A 27,138-nucleotide genomic window follows, 5' to 3' on the forward strand; every position below is an offset into this window, starting at 1 on the left:
ACTTCTGGTGGGTGGGGTTTAAGTCAACTTTGGGCTGAAGATTTTTCCTGAAATGGCAACCCTACTGCCTCAAGTCTCCAGAGTCACAAAAGACTCGTTTCTACCATGAGCTTTCTGATGCAGGACCCAATGTGGCTGCAATTCTTTGTTAATCTGTGTATTACTTCTGATAGCTGTTATGGTATTGGATTGTGAATTAAACTGCACAGTTACACAGTTACACTTTAACATCATCTTAATGAAGTTTTAGCATGAATTAGCATTGCCCAAATGACAGCTAGAGAAGCAGACGTATTGCTTCAGTCATGTTCTGGTGGATGTAAAGACACCTGTTTCCCTGTATTAGAGTCCACCACCCCCTTCATGTAACAAAGTCCTGTCCCACATCTGTGTGCCATTCCCCCCTTGGTTTTAGACAGCCCTTTCAAGAGCAGGTCTTTCCAGACATGTGGATTCATAAGGTCAGGAGGCAATCAGAGACCCAACTGAAAGATCTTAGCCCACTCACACTGGAGCAATCCACCGCTCTGCTCAGACTCAGCCTTGTTGCGGGTTTTGAAATCTTAAGGGTCTGGTTCTGTGTTCAGTTCATCTGCAGGGTCGGTCACAGGATCCGCGGGATCTCTCCAGGCCGGACTTCTCTCATTAGAGGGGGAAGCAGCTCTGTGGGGTTTCTCTGTACTCAGCAGGTTCTGATCCACAGGAGACACATGCCTGACCCAGAGCTGAGCACTTTCCCTCTGTTCTTATCACATTATCAGAACCACTCGCCTCGAGGGCCTCGCTATCTCAAACATCTCTCTTCCTCTCTTAGATACTTCTGACTAGTCTTCATTTTTGAAGTGTGTTTGAGAGTGTAACTGAGTTACACATCAGCACAGATGTGTTTGTGTTCATGACAGATTTCTCACTTTGAAACAGAAACTACTTCTCAGTGCTTTGAATAAGTCTGCAGTTGGTCAAAGACCACAACCTCAACCTCTGTTCTCCATATCCTGCTTGTTCTCTCCTTCACTGCTTCCCTGTGGAGAGAAAAGCCCAAACAAGAGAAAGAGAAATGAAAGCATGGAAGAAGTTGTTACATGGATGGGGAATGCGGGCGGGGAAGGGCCGCCCTTCCTAAGGGCCGAGACTGGATTATTAGTAGCATGAGAAATGCATGGACATTTCAAGCAAGAAAAGTAAGTGGACAACCATAGAAGAATGACAAATAATGAGTAGCAATAATATCATACACATATGCATAGTGCTGTTTAGGATACCAGAGATTTGATATGGTACCAAGTTTAGGATCACAAGGTTTATTGAAGAAAAAGAAATCACTCACTGTGGGAAAGCCAAGAGCTGCTTTCCTGGACACTGGTTAGGTCTAGTCTTGAAGAAACTAGCTAAAGACTTTGCCTTAATCTGAGTCTGGGAAACATGCTCTATCTGTAGAACTGTTGAACATAGAAAAATATTCAACTGTTTTCAGCTTAATTAACATTTTTTAAAACATCCACCTCTGTGTAAAACTCATCTGGCTCATAAAAAAAGAACTGTTGGCCAAATTGCTGTGTTGAAAAAAGATCAGATTTTCAATACTGCAACTGTACATCTGCTTACAATATCACAGTTTGATGAAATTCTGTGTGAGGGAATGCATTTGGAAACAGAAGCAGAAAGTCATACACAATAAACAGAAATTTGCTAATGTTTACTACACTGCATTACTGTATTTCAAGCTGTCTGCATGTCACTGCAGATGTTTGTCTGGATGCTGTTTATTTAATGAAAAAGCAGTTGATAGAGAGGACCGGCTAATGTTGACTGCTTAAGGAAGCCCCTGACAAAGAAAAAGATAAACACAAGAGGGCAACAGTTTACCAGAAATGTATATCAGCCAGCATTAAATGGCCATATTTCAAAGCAGGTTTCCAGACCGTCAGAAGACATACTTCCAATTAAACAACTTTTTTTTCTCCACTCTATTTTTCCAGAAGTGCAGTGCCTGAGGCTGCTCAGGACAGCATCTGTAAAAGTTCAGGATCTGGCTCCAAGGAAAGTCAGTCACAGCCCAGGGGAGCATGGGATTTCAGTCAACGGGCTGCCTCTCAAAATGTAAGAAATGTTTTCTTACTTCTAGGAATGATTTAAAAATGTAGTAATTGTTGTAAAACACAGTTCATATTGTACTGGAATCACAAAATGTTGAACTAGTCTACATTAAAGCATTTTTACTTATTGTTTATGTTTATGTAGCTCGTAAGGTAGCACATCCCTTTGGACCTTGTCTGGTCCATCAGAGAGCTGTCTATATTCTATATTCCATTGGACTACTTTATCAAACTTTCAGTGCTTTACATTGCTTTCTGTGCGTTCCTTGAACACATGCCCCCTCAGTGTCCCAAGCTGTGGCGAATTTACGTACTGGACAGAGTCAATTGGCAATGCTGCCAAAGCCATATTGCGGGATATCAGACAAATAAACGTGAATAATTATTGGAAATAATGTCCAGATAGATGGAGATACGCCAAATTATGAAATCATGCGTCCTTCAACGAAAGCTCCAGTCATTACCAGAGGGGCGCTTGGAAAACAGGTGTTTCTAATACATAGGGATGTCTCCACGGTCCTCTACCCCCTTCAATTTCTGATGACGATTCAGATCTGATATTTCATGGGTGAAACTGAGCACATGATGGGAGGTGATTTGAGAGAGAGACAGAGAGAGAAAGAAGAAAAGAGAGAGCGAGAGGAAGAGAGCAGGAAGAGGGAAAAAAAAAAACACTCACTTCAGAAGACATCCATGTAATAGATGCTGATTGTGCTTCTAAATCACTGGAGCCTGTGCCTAGATAATGAGGAGCATAGCCGAGACAAGCAGTGTGATCATAAATACATATTATTAGTGTATCAAAACCAGACATATTAAAATGAGAACTGTAAGAATTACCCACATGCAACCAACCCGCTCGTATCGATTCCTGCTTTGCTCTGAGCAGGTGGCGTATTTATGTGCTCCATAAGTGACAAGCTTTAAAACTTAATGATTCACGTTATCTTTCTTCTCCATATCAAACAGAAAGAGCAGAACAAATCCTTTGTTATTTATTTATTAATATATATTTATTTTCAGTATCCACAAACGTTACTCTGTCTGAAGCACATGGCTAAAACAGCAACATGTGTTTAGGGTAGACACCGATTTACATTCACTGTCCAGTCCAGAGGAGCAATCTACCGTTCATCCAGGAAAGGTACTGGCACATCTCATGACCTTCAAACTTCAAAAAGCAACTTTGATCTTTCATTATTTGCAGTAAAATTGTCTTGTACGGTGAGGAAGGGAGTGTATCGTGTGTCTTCTTAAGTCTATATCCGGACAGATAAGTCTAGCTTAAACAAAACATTGACAAATATGTTTAAACCTGATTTTGTTTACAGGTTTAAGGCCTTCACTATTTACAGCTTCTAATGGTTGTCCCTACTGTAACACACCGTTGTACTTATTTCACAAAAAGCATCACATCTTATTACACAGGTTGTCCAAGAAAGGTGTAAACAATATAGATCCTGTATTGAATTGTTTATTTATTTATTGAGGTTTTGTGCTTGGCACCTGTACAGTTTTAAAAGGTCTAGAAGAATAATCTGATTTCCCCTTTCATTTGTTGTTGTTTTTTTTAGGTCACCATAAACTGGCCATATAACTATATTGACACTTAAATACTTTGTTATCTACAGCACTTCAAAACATACTTTTTATTACTCTGATTTCCTAGTTTTTCCACACAACATGAAAACGTAGTGTCTCACGTGCACTCAACATTACTTATATGTTTAAAAAGGTAATCCACTCGAAATATGATTAAGCAATTTTTGATAAAATAGGCAAGGACAATTTCCCAATAGCAACAGTCCTCAAAATCCACTGCGCAACAGTGTCCTTCAGGTGAACTTTACCAAAGATTCAGTTTTTGTTGGTGTTAGCTGTATGCTTAGTACGCTCAAGGTCTCTGGTTTCATTGTCCTTCATCTCGTTGAACTTATTCAAGTTCTCCTTTCATTAGAAGCCCTTCACTTGGGGGGACACGGACATGGTGTGCAGCTTCCAGTTCTCTGCCAGTAATGCTCTCTGAAGTAAATGTGATATACTTAATTACCAAATACACAAAAAAAAAAAAAAAAAAACAGGGCAGTGTTGAGTGTCCCTTGTTTGAAAAGGCTACTTGAGATAAGAAATGATTCACTGAGTCCATTATTGCACCAAATCTCACTAGAATCTTTCAAGAGCACCTCATAAGACAGAGACTTTGTTTGCTCCAGTACGATTCTGGATCGAGGTTGGAAATTGTGACACTAAAGAAGGCAGGTCCATTCCAGCTTACATATTTGCCTCTTTTAGCATAAAAATAGACATAAATAACACCTTTAAGCCTGAACAGTGAAATTTAAGGCCTGTGCATACTGTCATGATGAGTTCCCTTTCTTAAAAGTCAGCTTCTACAGATGGACTGGATCTCCAAACCCATGGTGAGTTGCCTTTTTCCTTTAAAAATACACCAGAAATCTGATTTTTGAAACATAACAAAATTCCATGAGAGCTGAGAAGCGAATGGCTGTGGCCGCTCGCTCGGCCGGTGCACATAGCTCTGTTTTTCTTCCTTTTAAACCATGTGCATGGACATCTGAGAGGAGGAGCCATACTGACGGCCATCACAGGCCGCGGCCCCCTGCTGGCTGCTGGTGGGATTTCCTATCATGTGCATGCTGTCCATGCTGCTGCCTGATAGGTACTGGCGCTCAGCGAAGGCCCCAGCAGAAGAGGAAGAGCACAGCAGGCCGGCCTGAGGTTTCTCCGGGCTGGCTGCCAGACGCGGCGAGGCTGGGAAGTTGTATCCGTACAGGTTGTAGGGATTGTGCAAGGAAAAGGCATTATACGAGCCCTGCTGCATGTGATGATGGCTCCCAGTGAACATGTGGGCGGAGGAAGGGGAGGTTCCAGGGGAAGAGGAGGAGCCGGAGGCGGAGCCCGCCCCTGCCTGCATCACATACTGAAGCTGGGAGGCAGGAAAAGAAGCCAGCTGGCCCCCGTAAGCGTCCATCTTACCGCCGCCGCCGCTTCCACTGCTACTGCTGGTGGCCAGTGAGCCGTGAGTACTACCCTGCATACCTGCTGCTATTAAAGAGGAAGTTCTCTGGGGCAGGAAGGAGTCTGAAGGCTGGCCGGAGGTCACGCTGCCCCCTGCCGTTTGGAGGCGGCCGTAGGAGCCTTCGGCCAGCCCCCCATAGCCTTGCAGGGCAGCCATGTTGCTCCGGGCACAGGCAGGATACTCAGACAGGCCCAGGTTGCACAGCTGGCTTTCCCTGCAGCCCACATTGAAGGTGTTGGGCGCGAGATGAAAGGTAGGTGGAGAGCAGGAGGGGGACAGGAGATGTGCTGCACTTGATGGAGACGGCGTACCAGTGCTGGAGGTAGTTGGAGAGGTGCCAGTGCTGCCTCCTGGAAAAAAAGCACAAAAGCAGTCAGAAACACAACATAAAGCCAGACTGTTTGTGTATAAGGGCAAAAATAACATAAGATACAAAGACATACTGTATACAAGAATACGGCCTATATATAGCACCAAAGAACACATCCAGAAGAAACCAGGCAGACACAGAGCCAGCTCTAAAAACAGACACACTAGCCAACAATCAGGTCGAGAGTGATCTCTCATTTCAAGTTTAGAACAACCAGCAGTCGCAGAGTCTTATAAGGGCAAAGCACTGCATCCTAACCTTCCTTCAGGAATAAGGAAAGCCTGTTTAAGTTTGGCAAAAGTGTTATTTGGGGGCACAAAACAGGTCATACATCTCCACAGTTGTAATTTACAGAATCTCTGTACTCATAAATAGCTGACACATTTTCTTTCATTTTCTGCAATTATCAAAGAGTCAAAATCATTGTAAAGAAGTACTGTGTGGTAAATGTCGTCATGCGAATGTGGCTTGAGTTTAGAATTAAACAGATCTCTGGTCAGCAGAGGCCTAGGCTTTCCTTTCTTCCCTCCACATAAAAAACTGCATTCATAATGTAGGCACATGCAGTTAGCGAGAAGAAGAAAATACGCTTGGCAGATGCATGACGAATAAGTCTTGGAACTGAATGATGTCTTTGGGATATCAATCATATATTTCTTTATTAATGAGAGTTTGGCCGGCTGTTACGAAAAATATAGACTGAGTGCAGAGTAGGGAACGATGAGGGGGAAGAAGTGCATTTCAAAACAATTCAGGATTCGCAGTCTTGGCTGCGGTTTGGGCCAGCTCCATATGCCTTCGATAATCCAACTGAGCTCTACTGCACTCAACGTGGTTCTGTTCTGCTGGCGGAGGCAGAAGGGAGCTCAGAGTGATGTCATGTTTTTCCCCCTGTTGTCGAGCAGGGCTGAGAGAGGCTTCAGAGCTGCAGGGGGAATAGCTGATTACTCAGAGTGAGTTGCCTCCAATGCTGGAGGGGTGAGACGATTGTGGAAGTGGGAGGGGCTCAGGGTACCAAAAGTTCATCAGTGGTGCGAGAACTTTAATTAACATGAAATCTGTTTGGAAGAGTCTGTGATGATGAACAGATGTCTGCACAGACAAAATATCAGTGTTATCCTGCCAGAGAACAGATAATATCGCTTTGACAACTGACTGTCAACGGCCAATATTATAAACTGATAAGCTCTGTTTACTCAAACCACTTTAGAAAATGTGATGCTTCAAATGAATTAAGCCTTGAAACAAATTTTATAATGGACTTTTTGAAACGGTAATCTGAATATAAATCTTTTTTTTATTGATCACATGGTAAACAGGTAATGTAAAAGATTTTATGGCTGAGTTATTTAAGTTTATAAGATAAGATAATCCTTTATTAGTCCCACAGTGGGGAAATTCTCAGTGTATAAAGCAGTTCATTAAAAAAAGTATGACTGCATGAAGTCTGGAACCTACGGACATTACCAAATGTTTTCTCCCTTAAGATGCTTTGCCAGGCATTTACTGCAGCTGCCCTCAGTTGCTGCTTGTTTGTGGGTCTTTCTGCTTTTACTTTTGTCTTCAGTAAGTGAAATGAACACTCCATGGATTGCTTTCAACGCACCATCCCCTCACTCATTTGACTAAATATGAGCAGAATTTATGTAAAGCTCTATATACATCAGAATTCATCCTGAAACTTCTATCAGCAGTCATATCATCAATAAAAAACAGTGACCCAGTTCCTTTAGCAGCCATACACGCCCATGCAGTGCCTCCATCATGTTTGACAGAAGATGTTTGTGGTATTGCTTCAGATCACTAACACTTCTGGTCCTTCTCCATACAAAGTTAATCTTGCTTTCATCTGCCCAAAGAAAATCTTGTTGCCGAACCGGACAGGACTTTATGATGGTTTTTATAAGTCATATCTGTTTGTTTTTTTAGCTTAATTATTGCCTGATTTACTTTTAACAAACAGCTTCTAAAGGCAAATTCACCATGCGGAATGGTTAATGCAACATTTTGTTAACCTCCTTGAAAGTCTACACTTTGATTGCTTCCATTTAAATTCAGCGCCACAGGTGCCACTGTCCAAATATTTATGGATTTGACTGTAAGGTTTAATCTGAGCTTGTTTTAATGTGCACAACACCACACACCTTGCTGTTTCTGCATGTTAGTGAAGTCCTCAAATGTAAGTGTCCTCACAGGTGGTCTCCAAAAGGCATACGTTTCCATGATGGCCTCCAGGCCGGTCCTGTGTGAAAGAACGTGATAAAGAGAATAGTGAGAATGAGGGAATACGGTTGGTAATAAAACATGGTAAGAAACGCACAGACAAAATATTTTTTAAAGAATGGAGGGAGATAAAATAAATATGGGGAAAGTGAGAATTGAGGGAGGCACAGAAAGGTGTTGTAAAAAAGGCAAAAGTGTCGGATCACCCGCGTGAAAAAGAGAGCAAGGAACAGAGAGTGAAGCCGGGAGAGGAGGAGAGAGGGAGTTGGAGGAAATCGGAGCCTGTAAAAAGGAGCAGCTTTTTACTGTGCACATAAATCTGGGTGATGTTTCATCTCGGCTCTGTACACGGTTCTCCTTCCTGTGTGATTTACTCCCCTGTGCTGCTTTGGGCCGAGGCGCAGGGAGAACGGACCTAGCCCTGTCCCGGGCCGCCCCAGCCCGCACTACACTACTTCCCCTTTAGGGGCTGTAACTCTCCACTTACTGCTGCTCGTTAGGCACACACGCTAATTACATGCACCGGTACTGGCTACAACTGCTCTCAATCACACACTAATCCTACTAAACCAACAGGCCAGGACTTATTTATCAAAATGATTAAATGTATGGCTACGCCTGCAAATTGCTTCAGCAATGACCAAACTGCCTGCAAATGTTGACTGTATGACAAATAGCTGACAAATCTACTGAATTTGATCCCACAGCAGCAGCAGACTACGTAGTGTCCTGACGATTAATGGAAATGAGGTTACTTTGTGCCGAATCTACTTTTATTACTCAAATAGGGTTTTATTTTTTCAAGAAATAATATGAAATAATACACATATATAATAAGGATATATGTGTGAGTAAGTATATTTTCTCTCTATAAATATCATACTCCCAAATAATCTTTTCATCTGTATTTTTCTGCAATGAAAATCTAATGCTAGTTCATAAATCAGGCCCTCTATTGTTTGAAAAATGAAAAAAGATGGCTCAAATATCTGTGCCGATAATGCTCTCCAGATGGCAGCGTGCTTTCATGTGCTGAGGGCCTGTTCCAGCCTTTGCCTCGTTATATGATAATTCAGACTCACATCTTAGAGTGATGGAGAGAAACAGAGAGCTGAGTGAGAGGCTTGCAGAGGAAGAAGAAGGTGGAACAATACGGAGGAGAAAGAAAGAGAGAGACAGAGAGAGAGAGAGAGAGAGAGAGAGAGAGAGAGAGAGAGAGAGAGAGAGAGAGAGAGAATGAAGAGCGAGTGAATGTGCAGGACATAGCGAGATGCAAATTATAAAAGAGAGAAAGAGCGAAAGTGAGTGAGAGAGAGAGAGAGAGAGAGAGAGGGAGGAAGAAAGCAGGCTTGCCCGGCCCTAAATCAGATGCTGCTATCACAGATCAACCGAGTCTTTCCTGGCAGGACATATGGGACTAAGAAGTATCTCCAGAGGATTATTTCCATATTAAAAGGACCTGTTTGCAAAACCTGTTTATTTGGTCACGCAGCATGGACAGCACAACGGAAAGCTCAGTTACACTGAGAGCTTATGAATATTTACCTGTTTCTCCCCGAGTCCCGGAATCCTTTAGCAAATGGGTTGCGGTCAATCTTTAGTCGAGTGATCTGCAAGAAAAGTGGAGGAAGCTCAAATTAAATGATGTTTGTTTTTAATAGATAAACTAATATTTTAACAATACATACTGTTTCACAGAAACCACTATCACTTTCACTTTAAATTCTCTGTAAACATTCAGTCAGGAAAGTTGCAGAAGTAAGGGAAGATATTTCAAAGGCAGACTGCACTGTTTGCAATCTTTCTTCTTTTTTTTTTAAATAAAAATAATTCAAGTACTTCTTGGCTTGAACATACAAAATCTCCTCACTCATTGCTGACAAACTGTCTTCAATATTCAGCTATTATCGAAGAGATGAAATCATCCTAAAAAAATAATATTCAGCTATTATCGAAGAGATGAAATCATCCTAAAAAAGTACTGCGGCTAATGTCGTCATGCCTTCTTTAAACTCCACGGAACCTCTGGTAGTTCCAGACTTGCATTCCTTACTTCTATCACTCAAGATGAACTTGGCCAATTTGTGTTGTTTTACATATAAATGCCTGTTATGAAATATAATAAAAGTAAGAGAGTTTAAAGAGTTTTAAAAAGGTATTTCACTTTCACAAAAAACTGTACTGTAAAGGCCCATCAATTGAAAGGTTCTGTAGGGAAGTAGTTATTCTATGGCATTTCTCCAAAGATCAATATTTGCCACCTGTATTTATACGAGTACAATGAAAGGTGCTGTGTTCGGACAGATGCCTACAGACCTGTTGGTTCTGGTAAGCCGTGACTGTGGTGAAAACTGTCTCTGGAAAGCTGAAGGTTTTTACTCCCTCTCCACTGGGCACGGGTTTAGTCGGAGACAACTCGCTGCTGAAGTCCTTTCGAATAACATGGACACGAGGCTGATACTTGTGCATGGAGTGCAGGATGATCTGTGTGGGAAAAACAAATTGAGATCTCTATTTCTGGTACTTGTCCAATTTGTGTACCTATTTACATTTGTCTCATTTTATGTCCCAGTGAACACGCAGGCAAAAATGCAAGGCCTTGAGTCGACCCAGACTCGGGCCCACAGTGAGTATTTCACACCCCTGAGCCGGCGTCAGAGCGCAGTGGCTACAGCCTCCCCCTCCGGCCCTTAGTCTGCTTTTCATTAATCCCGGTGTCAGAGAGGCTCCCCTGGGCCAGCTACAACCAAGGGGGTCAAGATTGAGAACACAGGGATTTGCGAAACAACTCCACAGATTGGTGACAGTAAATTTAATATCTAATACCTAGTCCAACAGCAAGAGCCAGGAGAGCTTAGAGCTTAGGGCTGTTTCAGGGCATGACTATACCAGCAAAATCCAGGAGAACCTAAGCACGCTCCAGAACCACAATCAAAGTGCTGACGTGGGTCATTCTGCTGGGACAAGTTTGATTGAGATATACTGAAGCGAAGATGGTAAGTGCATATATATTTCTATCTGAGGCGACTTCCCTAATAGAATAGTCAATGAATAAGGAAGAGGAGAGAAGGTGAGGAAGGGGTGGATATTCCATCATAGCGAGGTATCCCACACAGGACGTTCCACTGTTAGCTTGCACTCCGCCTCTCCGCCTCCAGGCGAATAAAAAATAAAGTCTCTTTTTACGAGGCTGTGGTCGAAGAAAAAAGGCCCTTCTCCCATTTCCAAAAAAACACCAGCCCTCTGGAGCTCTAACACCCATATGTTATTACATTTGTCAGAATGGTAGAGCGATAGCATCAGCCATTCAAACAAAAACATCTCCATATGCTCAGAAGATGCCAGCAGAGCTCGGCATCACCTTGGCTTCAGACGGCCATTTTGAGGACATGGACTCAGCCAAGTGTATCTCCATCACGGCGTGAGAAATACTTTATATGCAGTGCTCTACACTGTTAGGCTCTGGATTAAGAATGCAGGCCTTGAACAGATGCATTGACTGCTTCGCATTTCTGAAGGCCTGATGGTCACAATAATCAAAGCAATCTGACTTCACAGACTTGAAGAAAAGCCTGAGACTATCTTTTTTCCATTGCTGTGTCAAGGCTTGTCAAATTCAATCCGGGTCAAAAAACATATAGTAATAGAGACCAAAGTGACTTAAGAAATAACACAGAAACGACTAGCTTATCTCCTCTGTGGTGACCCTCGAAGGTTTCTCTGAGATAATGAGACACCATCCTGCCTTTCAAAACACACTAAGAGCTCTTGATAGAGTTAGATATAGCAGTCCATTTTTCCAAGCCTCTGTTACTGTGATGGTACATATCCATGACGACCCAGCAGGACATGCTAGATGTCAGTGAGTGTCGCGTGATGCTCTCTCAATAAAATTGTCTCTGTGCACTCACGCTTGGCTGCGGGGCCAGCACTCCACAAAGAGAATCACACCCGCAGAGCACACTTTATCAAATCAGGCTAAGGGCTTTGGATGGTCCAAATTACAGCAAAGTTCAGTCAGTCACTGGCTGAGTCAGGTTTATGACCTAGATTCAAGGTAATGAGATCTGTAGAGCACACTCGAGTGCAATTTAAACACATCAGGAAAAAACATGAATTTCTCCAAACAACACAGTGAGCCTGGACTCCTGTTCGTAGCCATTTTGTGGCCGTTTCTCTCAGACACATAAGGAGCATTAGTCAAGAGCATTCAAATGCTTCGTTTTCCATTTTTTCCCCATCCTCCCGAGAGCAAGTTGAATAACATTTTTCTTATGGAAAGAGGATACAGATGTCAGGAGAGTCCATAAGGCATGTGATCCATCAGCTAGCGTCTGGGTTATGAATTTTGTGGTATGGAGGTGTGTGCAGGAGCAGGTGCACGGCCAATGCCCTTACTCCACTCACAGGTGTGAAAACACTCACCAAAGCGGAGATGTATTAGACATGTGAGGAGTTGTTTTATTTTTTTTAGGTGAGTATTTGTCCTGACAGGTACTTCATAAAAAAGCGCAGAATAAGCGTCATTAAAAATCATCGGCCTGACTAATAAATTGTCATGGTTGAGAATCATTTAATACAGCCACCACATGTCCACAGTAAAAGCTGTAAATATGTAGAAAACTGTTTGAACAATTATGTTGAAATATTCCAGTGTGCAAAAACATTTACTGCACTTCTTATTGGTCCTCATGTCTACACTGTACTTTTTGTTGGCTTGGCCTGCACTTTTTGCAGTCACTCTGTGTAAGTACTGAATTGGCTTGATTATAAAATATTTTACATAAACACAATTACTGCCAAATGTAGGTAAACTGAAAGATTTTACTTTACTCTCTCACAAGAAAAAAACACGCATTGAAATCAAGTGAATTCAATACACTACTTTTTAAGTGTGTCTGCTAAACGCAGTAAAAGTGAATATGAAAAACTCACATGGCCTTGGTCATCCAGCTCGTTGTTGGTCAGTTTCAGCTTGTCAAAGCTGACCACCTGTCTCATCCACGTGTCTCCAGAGGCCAGTGAGTCCGGGTGGATGTACACGCGTGGAGGCACAGGAGAGTCCGCATTTCCAGCCACCATCCACTTCGAGCTGTGATACACGTACCTGCAAATGCAAAGAAGGTGGTATGAGATAGCAGCTGCATGAAGCTACAATGCTGGTACTGATATATATATATATATATATATATATATATATATATATATATATATATATATAACATGAATTTCTTATTTTGAAGGAAGCCGTTGTCTTGTGAGCTAGTTTGAAGAAGAAAAGAAGAGATTTTTATTCAGAAATATATATATAGTCACATGAAAACCTAGTATCGTCAAATTGGCAACCTTACAGGAGAAGGAAATCCCTTCTTAACTTTCAATGGAAATCAATGTAAAAAGATTTTCATTCCAGGCCATTTTGGATTTTGGAGGTGCTGTGATTCTGATACAGTGGGAAGGAAAACTGCTAGATTCAAATTATGTCAAACAATGAAAGATACTAGGTTTTTATATGACAATGACAATATCTTAATATCTAATACCAAGAATAAAAAACAAATGTTCTCTCATGCAAAAACTCACTACAAAGCACTAAACTAAACCTCTGCTGTAACATCAGATATGTAATTTGTAACCTTTGGGTCTAATCCCAGTCCTCTCTAGTCTGGTTGTTCTCGGTGCATTCTCCATGCTGACTGCTCTGAGAGATCTACACACTGCTGCCTGAGGCACAGCTGGTTGCCTTTAGTTCTGGCCATGAGCACAGTTGAAAGTGCTTAGCTGTGACGCCTTTGCCAAAATCATCACTCAGCCCTAAAACATGGACAAAACACTCATTTGGCCCTGTTGTTATTGCTTGGCAGTGCTAAATGTCCTCTGTGTCCCCCTTTACATCCCCTTGCAGGAGCCTTCAACACATACACACACACACATATACATGCACTCTTCAAACATACGTATATAGGGCTCAAGTACATGAGAACTCACATACATACATAAGCTCAAGAGCACAGATAAGTTAATAATACCCATATATATTTATATCCCCTCAACCTCTCCTACACATACACTCACACAGAATACCAGGCATTTCTATAATTTCCTGTTTGGAGTTCTGTTTAGGGTTATGCTCCGTGTAGCAAGGAAAGTGTTAAAGAAAGGAGAAACCTAAACCCCAAACAGCGCTGGAAATTTGATTAGTCGTCTTTCATCTTTCATAAATCTGCCATCTGGCACCAACACAATCAATAAAGATCCAACTTTATGTGACACCCTTTTGAGGGCTGTGGAGACTGCCCAGTTTAAAACTCGGAATATATGTATGTATATATATATATATATATATATATATATATATATATATATATATGTGTGTGTGTGTGTGTGTGTGTGTTTGTGTGTGTGGCAATGTACAAACTATATATCATCAGAAACTATATCTCATTTTATATATGCCTTTTATTATATATTGGCTTGCAGTGTTAATGTGATCATATCCCCTCGGAAACATGACAATGTTGTGTTTACAATGAGAAACCTGTCTCTTTTGCATTTGAATGTAAACACGTTACACTTTTGGTGTTACGTGAGTCATGATTTCAATGAGGTAACAATACATTAGGGTCCTTGGACAAAATACCAAGAAACAATAAACAGTAAGTAAATAAATAAATTATATACCTGTGTGCACATATATATATATATATATATATATATATATATATATATATATATATATATATCTCTAGCTCTTTCTCTTTCCCTGTCTGTCTTGGTATTGGTCATATATATATATATATATATATATATATATATATATATATATATATATACACACACACACGCTGATGAGGTCCAGGGAGAGAGATCCAAGGAGTTGGACAGTTCTGCACTTTCCTATTTGTGCTTTCAGAAAGTAGACCATACCGAACTGCCACATTAAAGAGAAAAAGTAATTCAAGAAACACATAAAGGAAGATTTAACAAGTCTAGTATAAACTCAACGTTCCTTAAAAAAAAGGCAGTGTGCCTAAGTAAAGTGAGTAAATTCCAATAAAGGCCGTGTTTCCAGACCCAGGCCTCGAGACGGATGAAGCATTCCAGTGACAGCTCTGTGCTCCGTTTGCAAAGCCTTGTGGTAAATTCCCCAGCCAGGGAGAAAATCCCATTTAATTTTACAAGATCTTTTGGCTTCTAAAATCCGCCATGATATTTGGGGGCCTCTAAATGCCTCTTCAAGCTCTGTGCTGCAGTCCTTGAATGACTGTGGTTTTATTTTGAGTACAAATGCAAGATTAATTCAAGCATAATGAAATCTGAATGAACATAACTGACTGACAAACACTGGCACAGCAATGATGTGCAACAACTGATGTCGCAAAGTCTTTTATTTTACAGTGAGCTACCTGTACGCTACAGTTACAGTACTGAGGTGCCAGACACTCATTTCTGCCACGTCATTATAAGCTCACGCAAATGCTGCACAAGTGGTTGAGCATATTTCATGGTTATGGCGGGCATTAGGAAAACACGGTACAAGAAGGATTTTCTATTATGTTTAATATTTTCAAAACAACCCAAACGCCTGAAAGTGACAAAAAGCCAACGGAAAACTGAATGATAATACACTCTCTGTTCTGTTTCATATGTGGCGTGAGGGTGAACGCATGAATAAAACTATGACAGTGCTCACGCCAGAGCGAGAGACTTGAGGGGAAAAAGGCCGGGATTTCAGGCTTCTACGTGAAAAATGTTCAGTTTGACATCCTAAATCCATTATTCTTCTTTCTTCAGCAGCAAGGCCGTTGTGTTGATGAGAGTGGATTTAGTTTGTGCTAAAATTCGCACCAGTTAACCATCTAACATTGGTTCAAAAATACACTTTAGTGAGTTTAAACCAAAATCAGATCTAAATCTAAATAAGCACAAGAACAAACTGATTAGCTGCATTCAATTTGGTCTTGCCTGAAAAGGTTTTCTGAAGATGTTCATCTGTCTACTAATGAACTTATTTATGTATTTCTGTTTATTTCTATAATCAGCCTAATATGTAGATTGCCATGACTATGAAAGCAACACTGTAACTGTAACTCAATACTGTATCCATAACCACACCTATATTGTACATTAAGTGCCTAAGGAACAGCTGTAATTTGTAGTTTGTAACACCTCAAAAAACTTTTAATGTCACACAAAAACAAAGAAATCAATGTAAAAAGAATTTATTCCAAATCATTTTGGAGCATTTCTATTGGACCATTCATCATAACCTGTAAAGCACACCTCCAAGATACACATGATGTATATTCTGTGCTTGTCCTTCATGTACGCTGCTGCTAATCTCCCTTTACCCTGTAAGTGCTGATTCAACACTGACACATTTGCTGTGTGCACACTGAATCAAGACACTTGCTGTGATCGCTGTTCTTTCCCTGCATGTTTCAAAGACAGACAACAAGCGCATTATTCGGAGTTGCTCTTCGGTTCTGCTCAGGTGAAATGGATCTGCTGTGAGTGTGATGGAACGTTGTCATGGTGCAGCCGCAATCACAGAGACACACTAAACCTCCCTCACTGCTGATCCAGCAACTCAGTCATGACTGCCCTCAGCACACACAGGCCAGGGAACTACAGTACACCTCAGTACAGTCAGAGTCTATCTAGCATGTATCTTCTTCTTGCCTGAGAGACGAAAAATCCAGCAAAGCAGACCATCAGAGCACTGAGGCTCAACATGCTTACTGACCTTCTGCTCTGAGCTGACCATCTTGTCATATTACTCTCTGTTCAGGTGCACACTCTGACAGTCTGACATGCTCACCTGTATCTCTTGTTGTCCACAGGTACGATGTCCATGGCTATGTAATACTGCTGATGGGGGTCCAGGCCCACTATTTTAACCCTCATTGCTGGAAACATCCTCCTGTAACAGACCACAGATGCATACATTTTATTAAAGGAACTCCTTCAGGGTTGTGAAATAAAGATGTGTCAGCGATTCAGGTAATTAGCTACATTCCCACCCTAAAGACGAGTTAAAACGGCTAAGCATCTCAATTAGCACACTCTAATCAGCTCTGGTGAACAAGGGCTTCGTGTCTACGAGGGCAAATAGTAAGGGGGAAAGAGGATGCCTAACAGATTCGTGAGCTGGCAGTCTCTCTGCAGTTCCACTCTCAGAAATGTCAGTAAAATCGTCTCGAACAGTGCAAAGACGTTGGAGGAGTGAAACCCGGAGTGAACCGGCTCCACACTTTACACTTCAAAGCGCTCTTTCTTTTCATTTAAACGCAGTAAATCTGCCCGTTCATAATGAGAAAAAACTGCAGCTTTCCCTCGTCCTCGTCTCTCAGTGCTCGAACTGCATATGAGGAGCTGCAGCTCGGAGAAGAACGAAGGGCTGAATGGACATTTTATGTTTGTGCTCATTACACCAGCGCTCTGACTCACTCACCCGGAAGCTGTAATTACACTGTTGTTTAGTGCTCAGTGAGCTGCGGGCGCTGAGCACAGATTCAGCTCTATTTTTAATGTTTCTGCCGTACCAACCAAAGCACCATTACTGCTTTTGTGTAAGCGTCAGAATCTATAAATCACAGCCTAACCTATGTGAGGGGATTTGATGTGGAAATGTGATTATAATTACGGTCAGTCCGCTTTCGTGAGGAAAAAAATGCAGGCCACCTGAAACAGCCTGGCTTCATTGCGTCGCAGCTCGACGCTAGAATTTTCTATTTAAGGAGTTGTAGATGCGCTAATAGGTTATAACACGTTAACGTGCCACAGTTACACGAGTATATATTATTTAAAATGTTTGTTTTATTCGGCTGCAGAATAAAAACCGGATGCGTGACCAAAACCATTTAGCCTATATCCAACAACTAAAATGAATGAGGGAAAAAAATACTGAACGTGTCATGCTCGGTTAAAAGTCGTGTCACACTAGAACATTTTACTTGTTACATTTTAGTCATTAAAATGTAGTTATGACGTCGTTTTTTATTACGCTACAGCAGCTCTTCTACTCTGCGATTGGCCACCTACTCGATTTGTCACGCGACGATTTATTACATTTAGCATGTACTGTTACTGATTTGATTTATTTTACTATATTTATTTTTCATACTATTATTCACAAGAATTAAAAGGATTTAATATCTTAGGCTGGTATATCATATAGGCTAGTGTTTAAACACAGCAATACTTTGATCGATTGAAAAGCTTGTTCATATTTGTGCTCTAAGATTTGGACTAAATAAATAAAAAAATGGAAATGGATAGATAGTGGCTAGTAATGGGTTACGTAAGGTAGTCCAGAAAGGCCCTAAGTTAATTATTTTGTCTGTGTCATAATCTCGTAATTTCGTATTTCTTTACATTGTTTTCGCCTGATCACAACTTATTTTCTGGGTAAGACAAATATAAGTAAAAATCAACCTGTTAATTGGAGATCACAAGAAAAACGAGTTATAACGCTACAAAGATATTACTATATATTGAACATGTGGATTCTCTGGACTTCCGTAGATCATTGTAGGTCAGCAGATTTAATAATGAATATTGATGATGGTAATAAAGAATTATTTTAGGCTATTTTATTTTATTTTAGAGGTTGGATTCACCCCCATCAAACTGATGTCTTGAATTTATTTGATTCAAGTGCGTTTTAACTTCTACATACATTAAACATATCAGCACTTTGGTAGTTGCTTAAAATGTAAGTAAGCGGAAAATATATATATATATATATTTTACGATTTGCGTTTCAATTATATAGAATTATATAATTATATCAAAATAAATGCTTCAGCGTTTTCATCGTACAGCTGCTGAAACAAAACAAAGAAGATGAAAAAACGACGAGCGCGCACAGTAATGTGTTCAATAAGATGTCCAGCATTAATAAGCTCCTCTGACAGAATGGACCGGACTGTCCACCTGCTAAAGCTCGCTGCTTCCTCTCAGGCCGTGGTGTCGCAGGGTGGCTGAGTTTATATGCTCGGGTTGAGCTGTAATTGTCGCTTTAAAGAGCTGAGCAAAGTAAAATGTGTTTTAGATGTATTAATTAGGAGCAGTTCAGAGTGACCGCCCGCTCCTGTGCGCCGAGATGTCCTGTAGGGGTCCAGCGCGGTGTCCGCAGCCCTCAAGCCCATGTGCAACACATTAGCACCCTAAAACACCAAAGTATGAGTGTACGTGAGTGTGTGGGCACGCGTGTGTTAAGGGGCTGCAGACTGAGTGTGTTCAACTGCATTTTTTGCGCCACCGTTGGTTCGTGAGGAAATCTGGTTTTAAAATGGACAGGTGGAGTCAGTTTAATTGGCAGCAGCAATCACAGGACTTATTTAAAAAAAAACTAAGAAGTTTAAGGAGTTTTCCACCAAACAACCCGACTGGTCTCGCAGTTAGTGGCGGGCTGCTCTCTCACCTCCCCGCTTTGGTGATGATCATCTCAGTGCCGATGTCGTGGAAGCGCTTCCACAGGTCCGCGCACTGCAGTTCCACCTGAATCTCCTCCATGGAGGCAGAGGCCGGGGGCTCGCAGCACGAACCAGAGACGCCCCCCTCCACAACGGGCTCCACACAGTCGCCCTCCGAGCCCGGACTGCCCGCCGAGTCTGAAAGCGAGAGAGAGAGAGAGAGAGAGAGAGAGAGAGAAGGTCGTTAGGACAGCATTACGGCTAGTGCTGGTCTGCGATGGAAAAAACCCCGTTTTATGCGCTTTCCGAACACTGGCTGACTTGTGTTCAGTTATTAAATAAGTTCAGGGCTGCCTTTTTTTTTGTTAACGGTAAAAATATTAAAAACAATAAATGTCTCTTTTTATTCAATAAAACTGAGAGATTTTTAATGTTTTGTGTTAGGTTGTTATAATAGCACGGAAAATAATGCAATATAAAAGGCTTAAAATGTAAAGCTTGTTTAACGTTTAAATTTCTCTAATAGAACAATATAATTAATTAAAATTAAATAAAAAACACGACCGCAGTGCACAAAGCGCGTTAGAAGCGCTTTAATAATTTAAACAATCTTAAATGAACCAGGCCTACTTAGCCCTTATTTAATCAGGAGGATCCTTAAGATAAGTTTTAAGATTTTTTTTTTCGACGGAGACCTGGCCAACATAGACCACCATTTCCAGTTTTAATTAACTGTGTTTATCCCGTTAAAGCTGCTGATTTGCCCACCTGGAAAATCAGCACTTTTAATTTTTATATAACTTGACCCTATCATTATACTGTCGATTAGAATATCGGTATAAACAGGACTACTCTATATTAGGGCGCACTTTGTAGTGGCAGGTGTGTGTGTGTGTGTTCAACGCAGAATAAAATAAGTCTTATTTAACACTGACAGTGCGAAGTCAACTCTAACTAATAAAACACTTCATTTTAATTCGGTTCTAATCGAGTATACATAATTACCTCTATGGGTTTTTTTCGAGTCTGGCACTTTTAGACGTAGCTCTAAATTCAGCGTTTCAACTTTCAACACAAAGGACGTGGCCTTGAGAGGAGACCAACATCAGCTTCATACGTGAAGAACAGGCGAGTTGTGCTGTTGGCTATAGGTGTGTGTTATTTATGCATTTTAGTCCTCGTCCTACACAGAGGCTGCTCACATGGGGCAGATTGTTTTGGCAGTACACACAATGCAAATGAGGCTGCACAGAGACTGGCTAGCAGCCCAGGCCAGAGCACAGCGTGTGTGTGTAGCCCTCTGAGGACACGTGTGAGGGGGTACTGAAGACCCAAGGCCATGGCTTATTTTTCGTCATCTTCCTGCAGCTCTGAAGATTATACAGTTTCCTTATCACATCTCTCTCTCTCTCTCTCTCTCTCTCTCTCTCTCTCTCTGTCCATCGACAACTCGGATCCCCAGAGCTCTCACCTCCATCCAGACCCATCAACTCATCATGCTGCATGAACGCTGCTGGCATCCTCCCTATGCTACACAAAAACAACCTCGGATCCAACTCATCCATCAGAACAGCACAGCCAATTCCACAAAGCCCACCGGACAGGACTACGACCATGACGAACAAGACCAGCAAATGCTGCTTAAATACAAGATATGATTAAACGGAAGATTTTAACCATAATTAAAACGCACACCCCTACACACACCCCGACCTCCTTGATACCAGATGTAGTCGATCAACACGGTCAGGTTTGGGGTCTTAAATTGATTTAATCTTAAATTCTTATCTTAAATTAAACTGATTTGCTTTTTTTTAAACAATAGAATAAAATCATATTTTCAGAGGGTACTTAAAAATAGAATAGTCCATATAGTTTCATTGCAAAACTATAAAGTCTGTAAAACACTGGACAGCACGCTTGTGGTGTCCGGCCGAAAAAGGTGAAAACAGTAACTTTCATTTCCAAAGACCTGCTGTTTTAACCTGACGCCTGTATGAGAGGACGTGAACAGCAGCGACTCTTCATTATCTTACCACTGTTTAATAAACAAGACCCACCTCAGTTACCATCACTCAAATGTGTGACAGGCGTGTTAATATTTCATTAAAACGGATACAGTGTGTTTGCGTATCTATCTATATACATATTACTATTTAATATTTTTTACAGGACAGGTCAAAAACCTTAACTATCAATGTAAGATTAAATTGCGACAATTTATAGAACTGTCAGAATCTAAAAGTAAAAAAGCGCCCAAATATTTTGACTGAGAGAGAGACAAAGAAAGAGAGAGAGAGAGAGAGAGAGAGAGAGAGAGAGAGACTATATACATGTACATATAATTAAATTGCTTAATTGAATGTGTTACATTCCGTTAATCCGAGTTTAGCACAACGTTAGAAGTCAATTAGTCCGGATTATTTCAAATCGCTTTAAAAGGACATAAAGATCACATCATCATGATGACCTGGGTCATTAATATTTGTCTGAGATTTAAATATTACCACTACAGATGTTCTGCTTTTTACAGATGTTTCTGCTTTTCATCAAACGAACTGGATCTGAGTTGGTGAACTGAGCTGGACTGCACTGCGGTCAGACCGGACTGGTTTTTTTTAAGTCAGGGCCGAGGAGATCTAGTAAGCATGAAATTTCAGAGTAACCCAATGCAGCGGGAACACACACACCTGTTTCCGCTGGATTTCCTTCAATCCCGAGAAAGAGAGAGGCAGTAAAAATAAAGATTAAACCTCTGTTTAGCCGAACACATCTGTGCTCCTACAATGGAGACCCCTCTCTGCGGGGGTTCGAACAAAAATAATAAAAATGATGATTTAGAACATGTGATGACAAAACACTGTGATACAGCGAATAACCACAAATATATTCGTATTTAAGCCATGTGTTACGGCCAATACTTTTACATCGTGTGGTATTGAGAAAGGTTTATGATTCTGAACAAAATGTTTGCATGTTTTAAATTCATTAACTGATGAACAAATAATGTAGAAATTTTGATCTTGTTAGATTTCCCTAAACGCAGCTTACAGCACCGCAATCACAGCACCGCAATCACAGCACCGCAATTCAGGTAGAAACGTGCGTGTGCGCGACAGAACAGAAGATTATACTCCAAAATATTACAGTTATATAATATATAAGGGTGAGTGTCCGTGTCGGGCAATCCCGTGTTAGCGAAGACATACGTCTATAATCCATATTTTAGTAATAATAAAATATGCACACATATTTATTAAACCCGTAACAACAGAAACGAGCCCTGCGTTCAATGAAAAAGCAAAAAAGAAAATTCTCAAATTTCTCAACATGGATTCCCCCCCCCCCCCCCCCTGAAATATTAGCTAAACGTTTCAAACAACAGTCAAACAGGCAGTACAGTGTGTGTGTGTGGAGTGTATGGAGTCTGCAAAAACTTGCTACCCCCCTGGGAACCAGATAAGATCCATTCTTCATTTTCTTTCTCTGCTTATGCAACCCTCCCTGCGCCCTTACCTACCCACACACAGCGTTCTAGATACAGGTTCGTAAATAAGAACAGTACTGAACGTGAGCCGTGATGGTCTCATTGCGACTGTGTGTGTGTGTGTTCCCTCCAGGGAGGAACAGCATTACACCACACACGCCATCAGCCTCCTGAGTAAGATACAGTGCTCCGTGCCAATTTTTATTTTCTTAATAAGTTGATCAGTGAGGAAAACGCGACGAGCTGAAGTGAAGTAGGCTACAGGAGAGCAGAGATGAAGACTACAGTCTGGGTGAAATCTCACCGGCCTGCAGACGGTTTAACATCTATTCAGAATTCCGGGAAAAAAACTATTTCAGCTTTATCTCAAAACCAAAAATTCAATCTTTAAATTTACAAATTATATTATCAACTTAAAGAACAACATCAAATAATAAAATATACTAAAATATTTTTACCAATATTTGGAAACACGGGACAAATTCGAAAACAGATCATTTTTATCTCTTCTTGAATTTTATACCAGTTCATAGAAAAATACCCTGTACATATAATTAATCTACCAATTAAAACATAGGTCGTTTTTTTGCTCCATCATTGCTAACGTGTCTCTACTGGTGATGGGTAAATCTGAAAGGGCAGTTTATTCCACATGTGTAAAGAATATCTGCTTTATTAAAGTGTAATATCGACAGTAATCTACTCACCTTTCCGAGAGCGCGAGCGCCAATCACCTTTCTTACAAATATCAAGATTTTAGGGCTGTGATTTTTCAGCTGTTCTCGAGCTGGTCGGTCATGCTGCGTTTAGAAGCGGGTTAAATGCAGCGCAATGTGGAGAAAATACTGGAGCTGAAGCTGCTGGGTGAAATCGGGATCCTACAGTAGGCGGATTGGACATGGAGAGACTAATGAAGTGCTGACTGGAGCAGCAGCAGTTCAACTCTACAGCTGAACGTGCACACACACACACACACACACACACACACCAAGCAGACACACGCACACACACCAAACACACATGTGCATGCCCGCCTGCCTTCTTGCACACACACACACACACACAAGGCCTAAACTCATGAAGCGACATGAAATCTTTGACCAGGTTGGAATGGCAAATGTAACAGAGCACAAAGTGACCGGAGTGAACAGACAGCGGGGAGGTGGTGTTTCCAACACTGCGTATTAAAATGATGCTATATATTACAGACTATAGTTCTTACTTTGTGTTATAATTATTAGTTAACATTATTTATTAGGAGATGGAGAACTGTGTAACAGGCTCCTGTTAGTGTTTGATAAGGTCTGCGGAGGGGTTACTGAAAAACAACACACCGGGAACTGCAGTGGTCAACACAGCCTCAGTACCAAGAACTCTTATTTTAAGAAAACGAGCTTCTAATTAAAACGGTTTATTTTTAGGCCATTAAAACGACTCAAAGTCGCTATAAACGAATAAGAGAAACTGATATTCGGGTATTATAAGCAGTATTATAACTGTTATGCTTGTGCATTTCTATGAATCTCTGCATTATAATTTCAGTGACACAAAACACTTAGTTCTCACCATCTCCCACCATTAAAACTACATTTAAAAGTTAAATCAGGCAGACAAACAGAACATACACCCTACATACCATAATATTCTTTATGTCTGGCTGTCTTCGGTGCTTATAAGCAATTTAATCATCACATTTTGAATGTAGCTCTGTAATGTTACTGTTCATCTAAAGACACGTAAAAGTATTGGTAAAAAATATCTAAAAATATCTTGTCACGTAAATGTCACGTTCTTCAACTTCTGACACTGCTTTCACCATCTGTTCAGAACTACAGATGTCCAGGCCCCAAAACTAGGCCTGCTCTGTGTCAGATCTCTCTGTAAGAGTAACTACGACATCCCCACATTCAACAATAACCCCCAAATAAGACTTAGCCTTAGCCGAGGCTGGAATGCTGCTGAGCCCTAGCGAACTAACCCGGGTCCATATCCAGACAGTGCGCGGGGTCCTCGGCGTCTCCCAGCTGTCCGTTGGTGGTGAGACTCTCCATGGAGAGCTGCTGCAGCTCCTTGTCCTCCCAACCCCGCAGCTTGCGCTTCTTGTTGGAGCCGATCAGGGCCTCCACGGAGAACGCGTGCGCTCTGGAGCTCAGCGCGGCGGCCGAGCGCCTGCGGTCACTCATCTCTCCCTCCACACACACACGCAGACACTCGCTCACGCTCTCTCACACACACGCAAAAACAATGCCTGCAAACTCTCAGCGCGAGCCCAACTCTCCAAACGAGCGTGAGTAATCCAAAACGAGAGTCTAGTTCGTACTTTGGAAGCGCCTGGAAGCGTCAGAGGCCATTCCTGAAGAGCAGCGTCCGCTCCCACACCTCTCCTCACTTCTCTGTCTGTCTGTCTGTCTGTCTGTCCTTTTTCTTTCTCTCCTCTCTGGGTTGTCTCTCCTCTAGCTCGCTGTTCTGTTGCTCCGCTCGCTCTCCGTCTCTCTCTCTCTCTGTGTCTCGCCTTCCTCCATCTGATTGATACTCACTTCTGCTCAACTTTTTTTTTCTTCCTCTAAGCGTTGAGCCTCGAACTCCCTGCCAGCCTCTCCGCAGCCAATCAGAAACGACGAGGGGGAAAGAGCCAAAACGCGGCGACCAATCAGAAAAGACGACGAGAAGCAACGTTCATCTGCTGTGTCTGAGACACGGGCACAGCCCTGATAGAGCTCATTTCACTCAGAAAAGGTGCTTTTGGGAAAGTTGTGGCTGCAGTGCAGCTAGTCTGGGTTGCTGAGAAAGTCCTGCTAAAAACAATGCAAACTTTTAGAGCTGGTGTTTCTCCTGTCTGGTTCATCAACACCTCTCGTGCCAGGCTATTCTCAAATTCTTAAATACAACACATTAATCAGCTGCAGAGAATTAGCCACATTAATCAACAGTAAAGCGCTGCATTTCAGACTAAGCGTTTTACCGCCGTTTTATCAGCTCTGGAGTTTGATGGTTTTGGGGTTTGAACAGAGTTGTTTATTGATTAAATCAAATAAACATAAACACGTTTCTTGTTCACATCGGAAAACATGTCAGAAATCAAGCAAATGTTTTAAACTTTACAGATAATTAAACTGTACGAATAAAAAAAATCGGATTATTAATAAAGTGAAGTTCATTATTTCGCAGTTATTATATTATTAATGTAGCGTTATTTTTCTCTGCGCTGTTTACATGCATCCCTGTCCTGAAAATAATATGTAGTGGCATAAATCAAGGAAACCACCAGCTACAAATAATGATTAAATACAAAAACGTTTTATTTATTATATGTGTCCTAATTTAGAGCGAGACCGAAATCGTGGTGTAATTTTGATCGTATTAATGCAATGTAACTGATCTGAAGTGAACAGATGGGCCGGTCACTTTCAGACTCATGATGAGCCTCACTGTTATACGGACAAGTGGACAGAGCGGCTCAAATGCAAAACGCGCTCTCAGTGTGAAAGTATTCTCACTAGAATGAAACGTTCTTACTTCAGCACCTCAGATATGAGTAAAAGTTCCTGATCCTGATCTGAAACGCCGTCATGTCTGAGCTCCAGTAGACGTACAGTGTGAACTGAAGAGCGAACGGCGCTCATCTGCTCTTCTTAAAAAGTCCTAAACTCGAACATGGGAGGCGTGAGGAACTGCGAAGCAGTAATAAAAATTCACAATCAATGAAATAGAAATATAAGTGAACTGAACTAAGATTCTGTTTTTTTCAGGTTTTCAGGTTTAAATAAAAGACTCTTCAACTGGAAAAAAATCTCAAAAAATCAAAGTAGGCCTACAAAGATCTCTGTTTCACTCAATACTCAATAACTCAATAAATGTAACGTCCTGCTGCTCATCTCTGATCATTCAGATTAGATTTCGTTACAAAGCGGATTAGGGAAGAGCAACAAATACAAAGCTGATTCATTTTATAATAAATGAAATGAAATTATTAAATTAAATGCTTATGATTAACTGACAGTTATACGTTAATAACGTTATACTCGATTAGTCAATGTAATCAATAGCCAAAATGCATAAATAAATAATAAATAATAAATCGTTAAGTAAATAAATAAAACAGATATTTTTTGTTTGCATCTCCTATAAACGAAGGGAATCTCATTTGCAAATTAAAACGACGCATAAAATGTATCATTTTAATGCGTATGTGTATGTGACATTTCAACCACGCGCATAATTACGGATTGATAATTCACTGTAAAATTACGCACGAAAAACGTAGCGCATTTACTTTATATTTATGCACACAATGACTTCACGGTTTCTAATTTTTACATTAAAATGAGTAAATACTATATTTATTTTACAACGGAAATATAAAAAAATCTATTCACATTAAAAAAAGCTGACTCGCAGATTTAGTTCAAAGAGGTGCGACAACAGCAGCGAAAATGAGATCAATTCTAAATGAATGAATCAAACAAAATCACCGCTTAATCAACGTTTTCTTTCAGGTAGAA

At 41.0% G+C, this 27,138-nt stretch overlaps 1 protein-coding gene across 1 annotated transcript; it reads right to left on the bottom strand.

The window, feature by feature from the left end:
• Positions 1-3,138: 3,138 nt before the first annotated feature.
• tbx15 (T-box transcription factor 15) lies at positions 3,139-25,142 on the bottom strand. The gene is made up of 8 exons (XM_072685157.1): positions 24,615-25,142; positions 19,158-19,347; positions 16,551-16,652; positions 12,665-12,836; positions 10,046-10,213; positions 9,275-9,339; positions 7,651-7,748; positions 3,139-5,486 (listed from the first exon to the last, which is right to left on the bottom strand). The coding sequence occupies exons 1-8, from the start codon at positions 24,817-24,819 to the stop codon at positions 4,651-4,653; spliced, it is 1,836 nt and encodes a 611-aa protein (XP_072541258.1). The 5' UTR covers positions 24,820-25,142; the 3' UTR covers positions 3,139-4,650.
• Between the last annotated feature and the right edge of the window lie 1,996 nt (positions 25,143-27,138).

This window comes from Salminus brasiliensis, chromosome 8 (genome assembly GCF_030463535.1).
Source record: "Salminus brasiliensis chromosome 8, fSalBra1.hap2, whole genome shotgun sequence".
In the NCBI taxonomy this organism is placed as follows: Eukaryota; Metazoa; Chordata; class Actinopteri; order Characiformes; family Bryconidae; genus Salminus; species Salminus brasiliensis.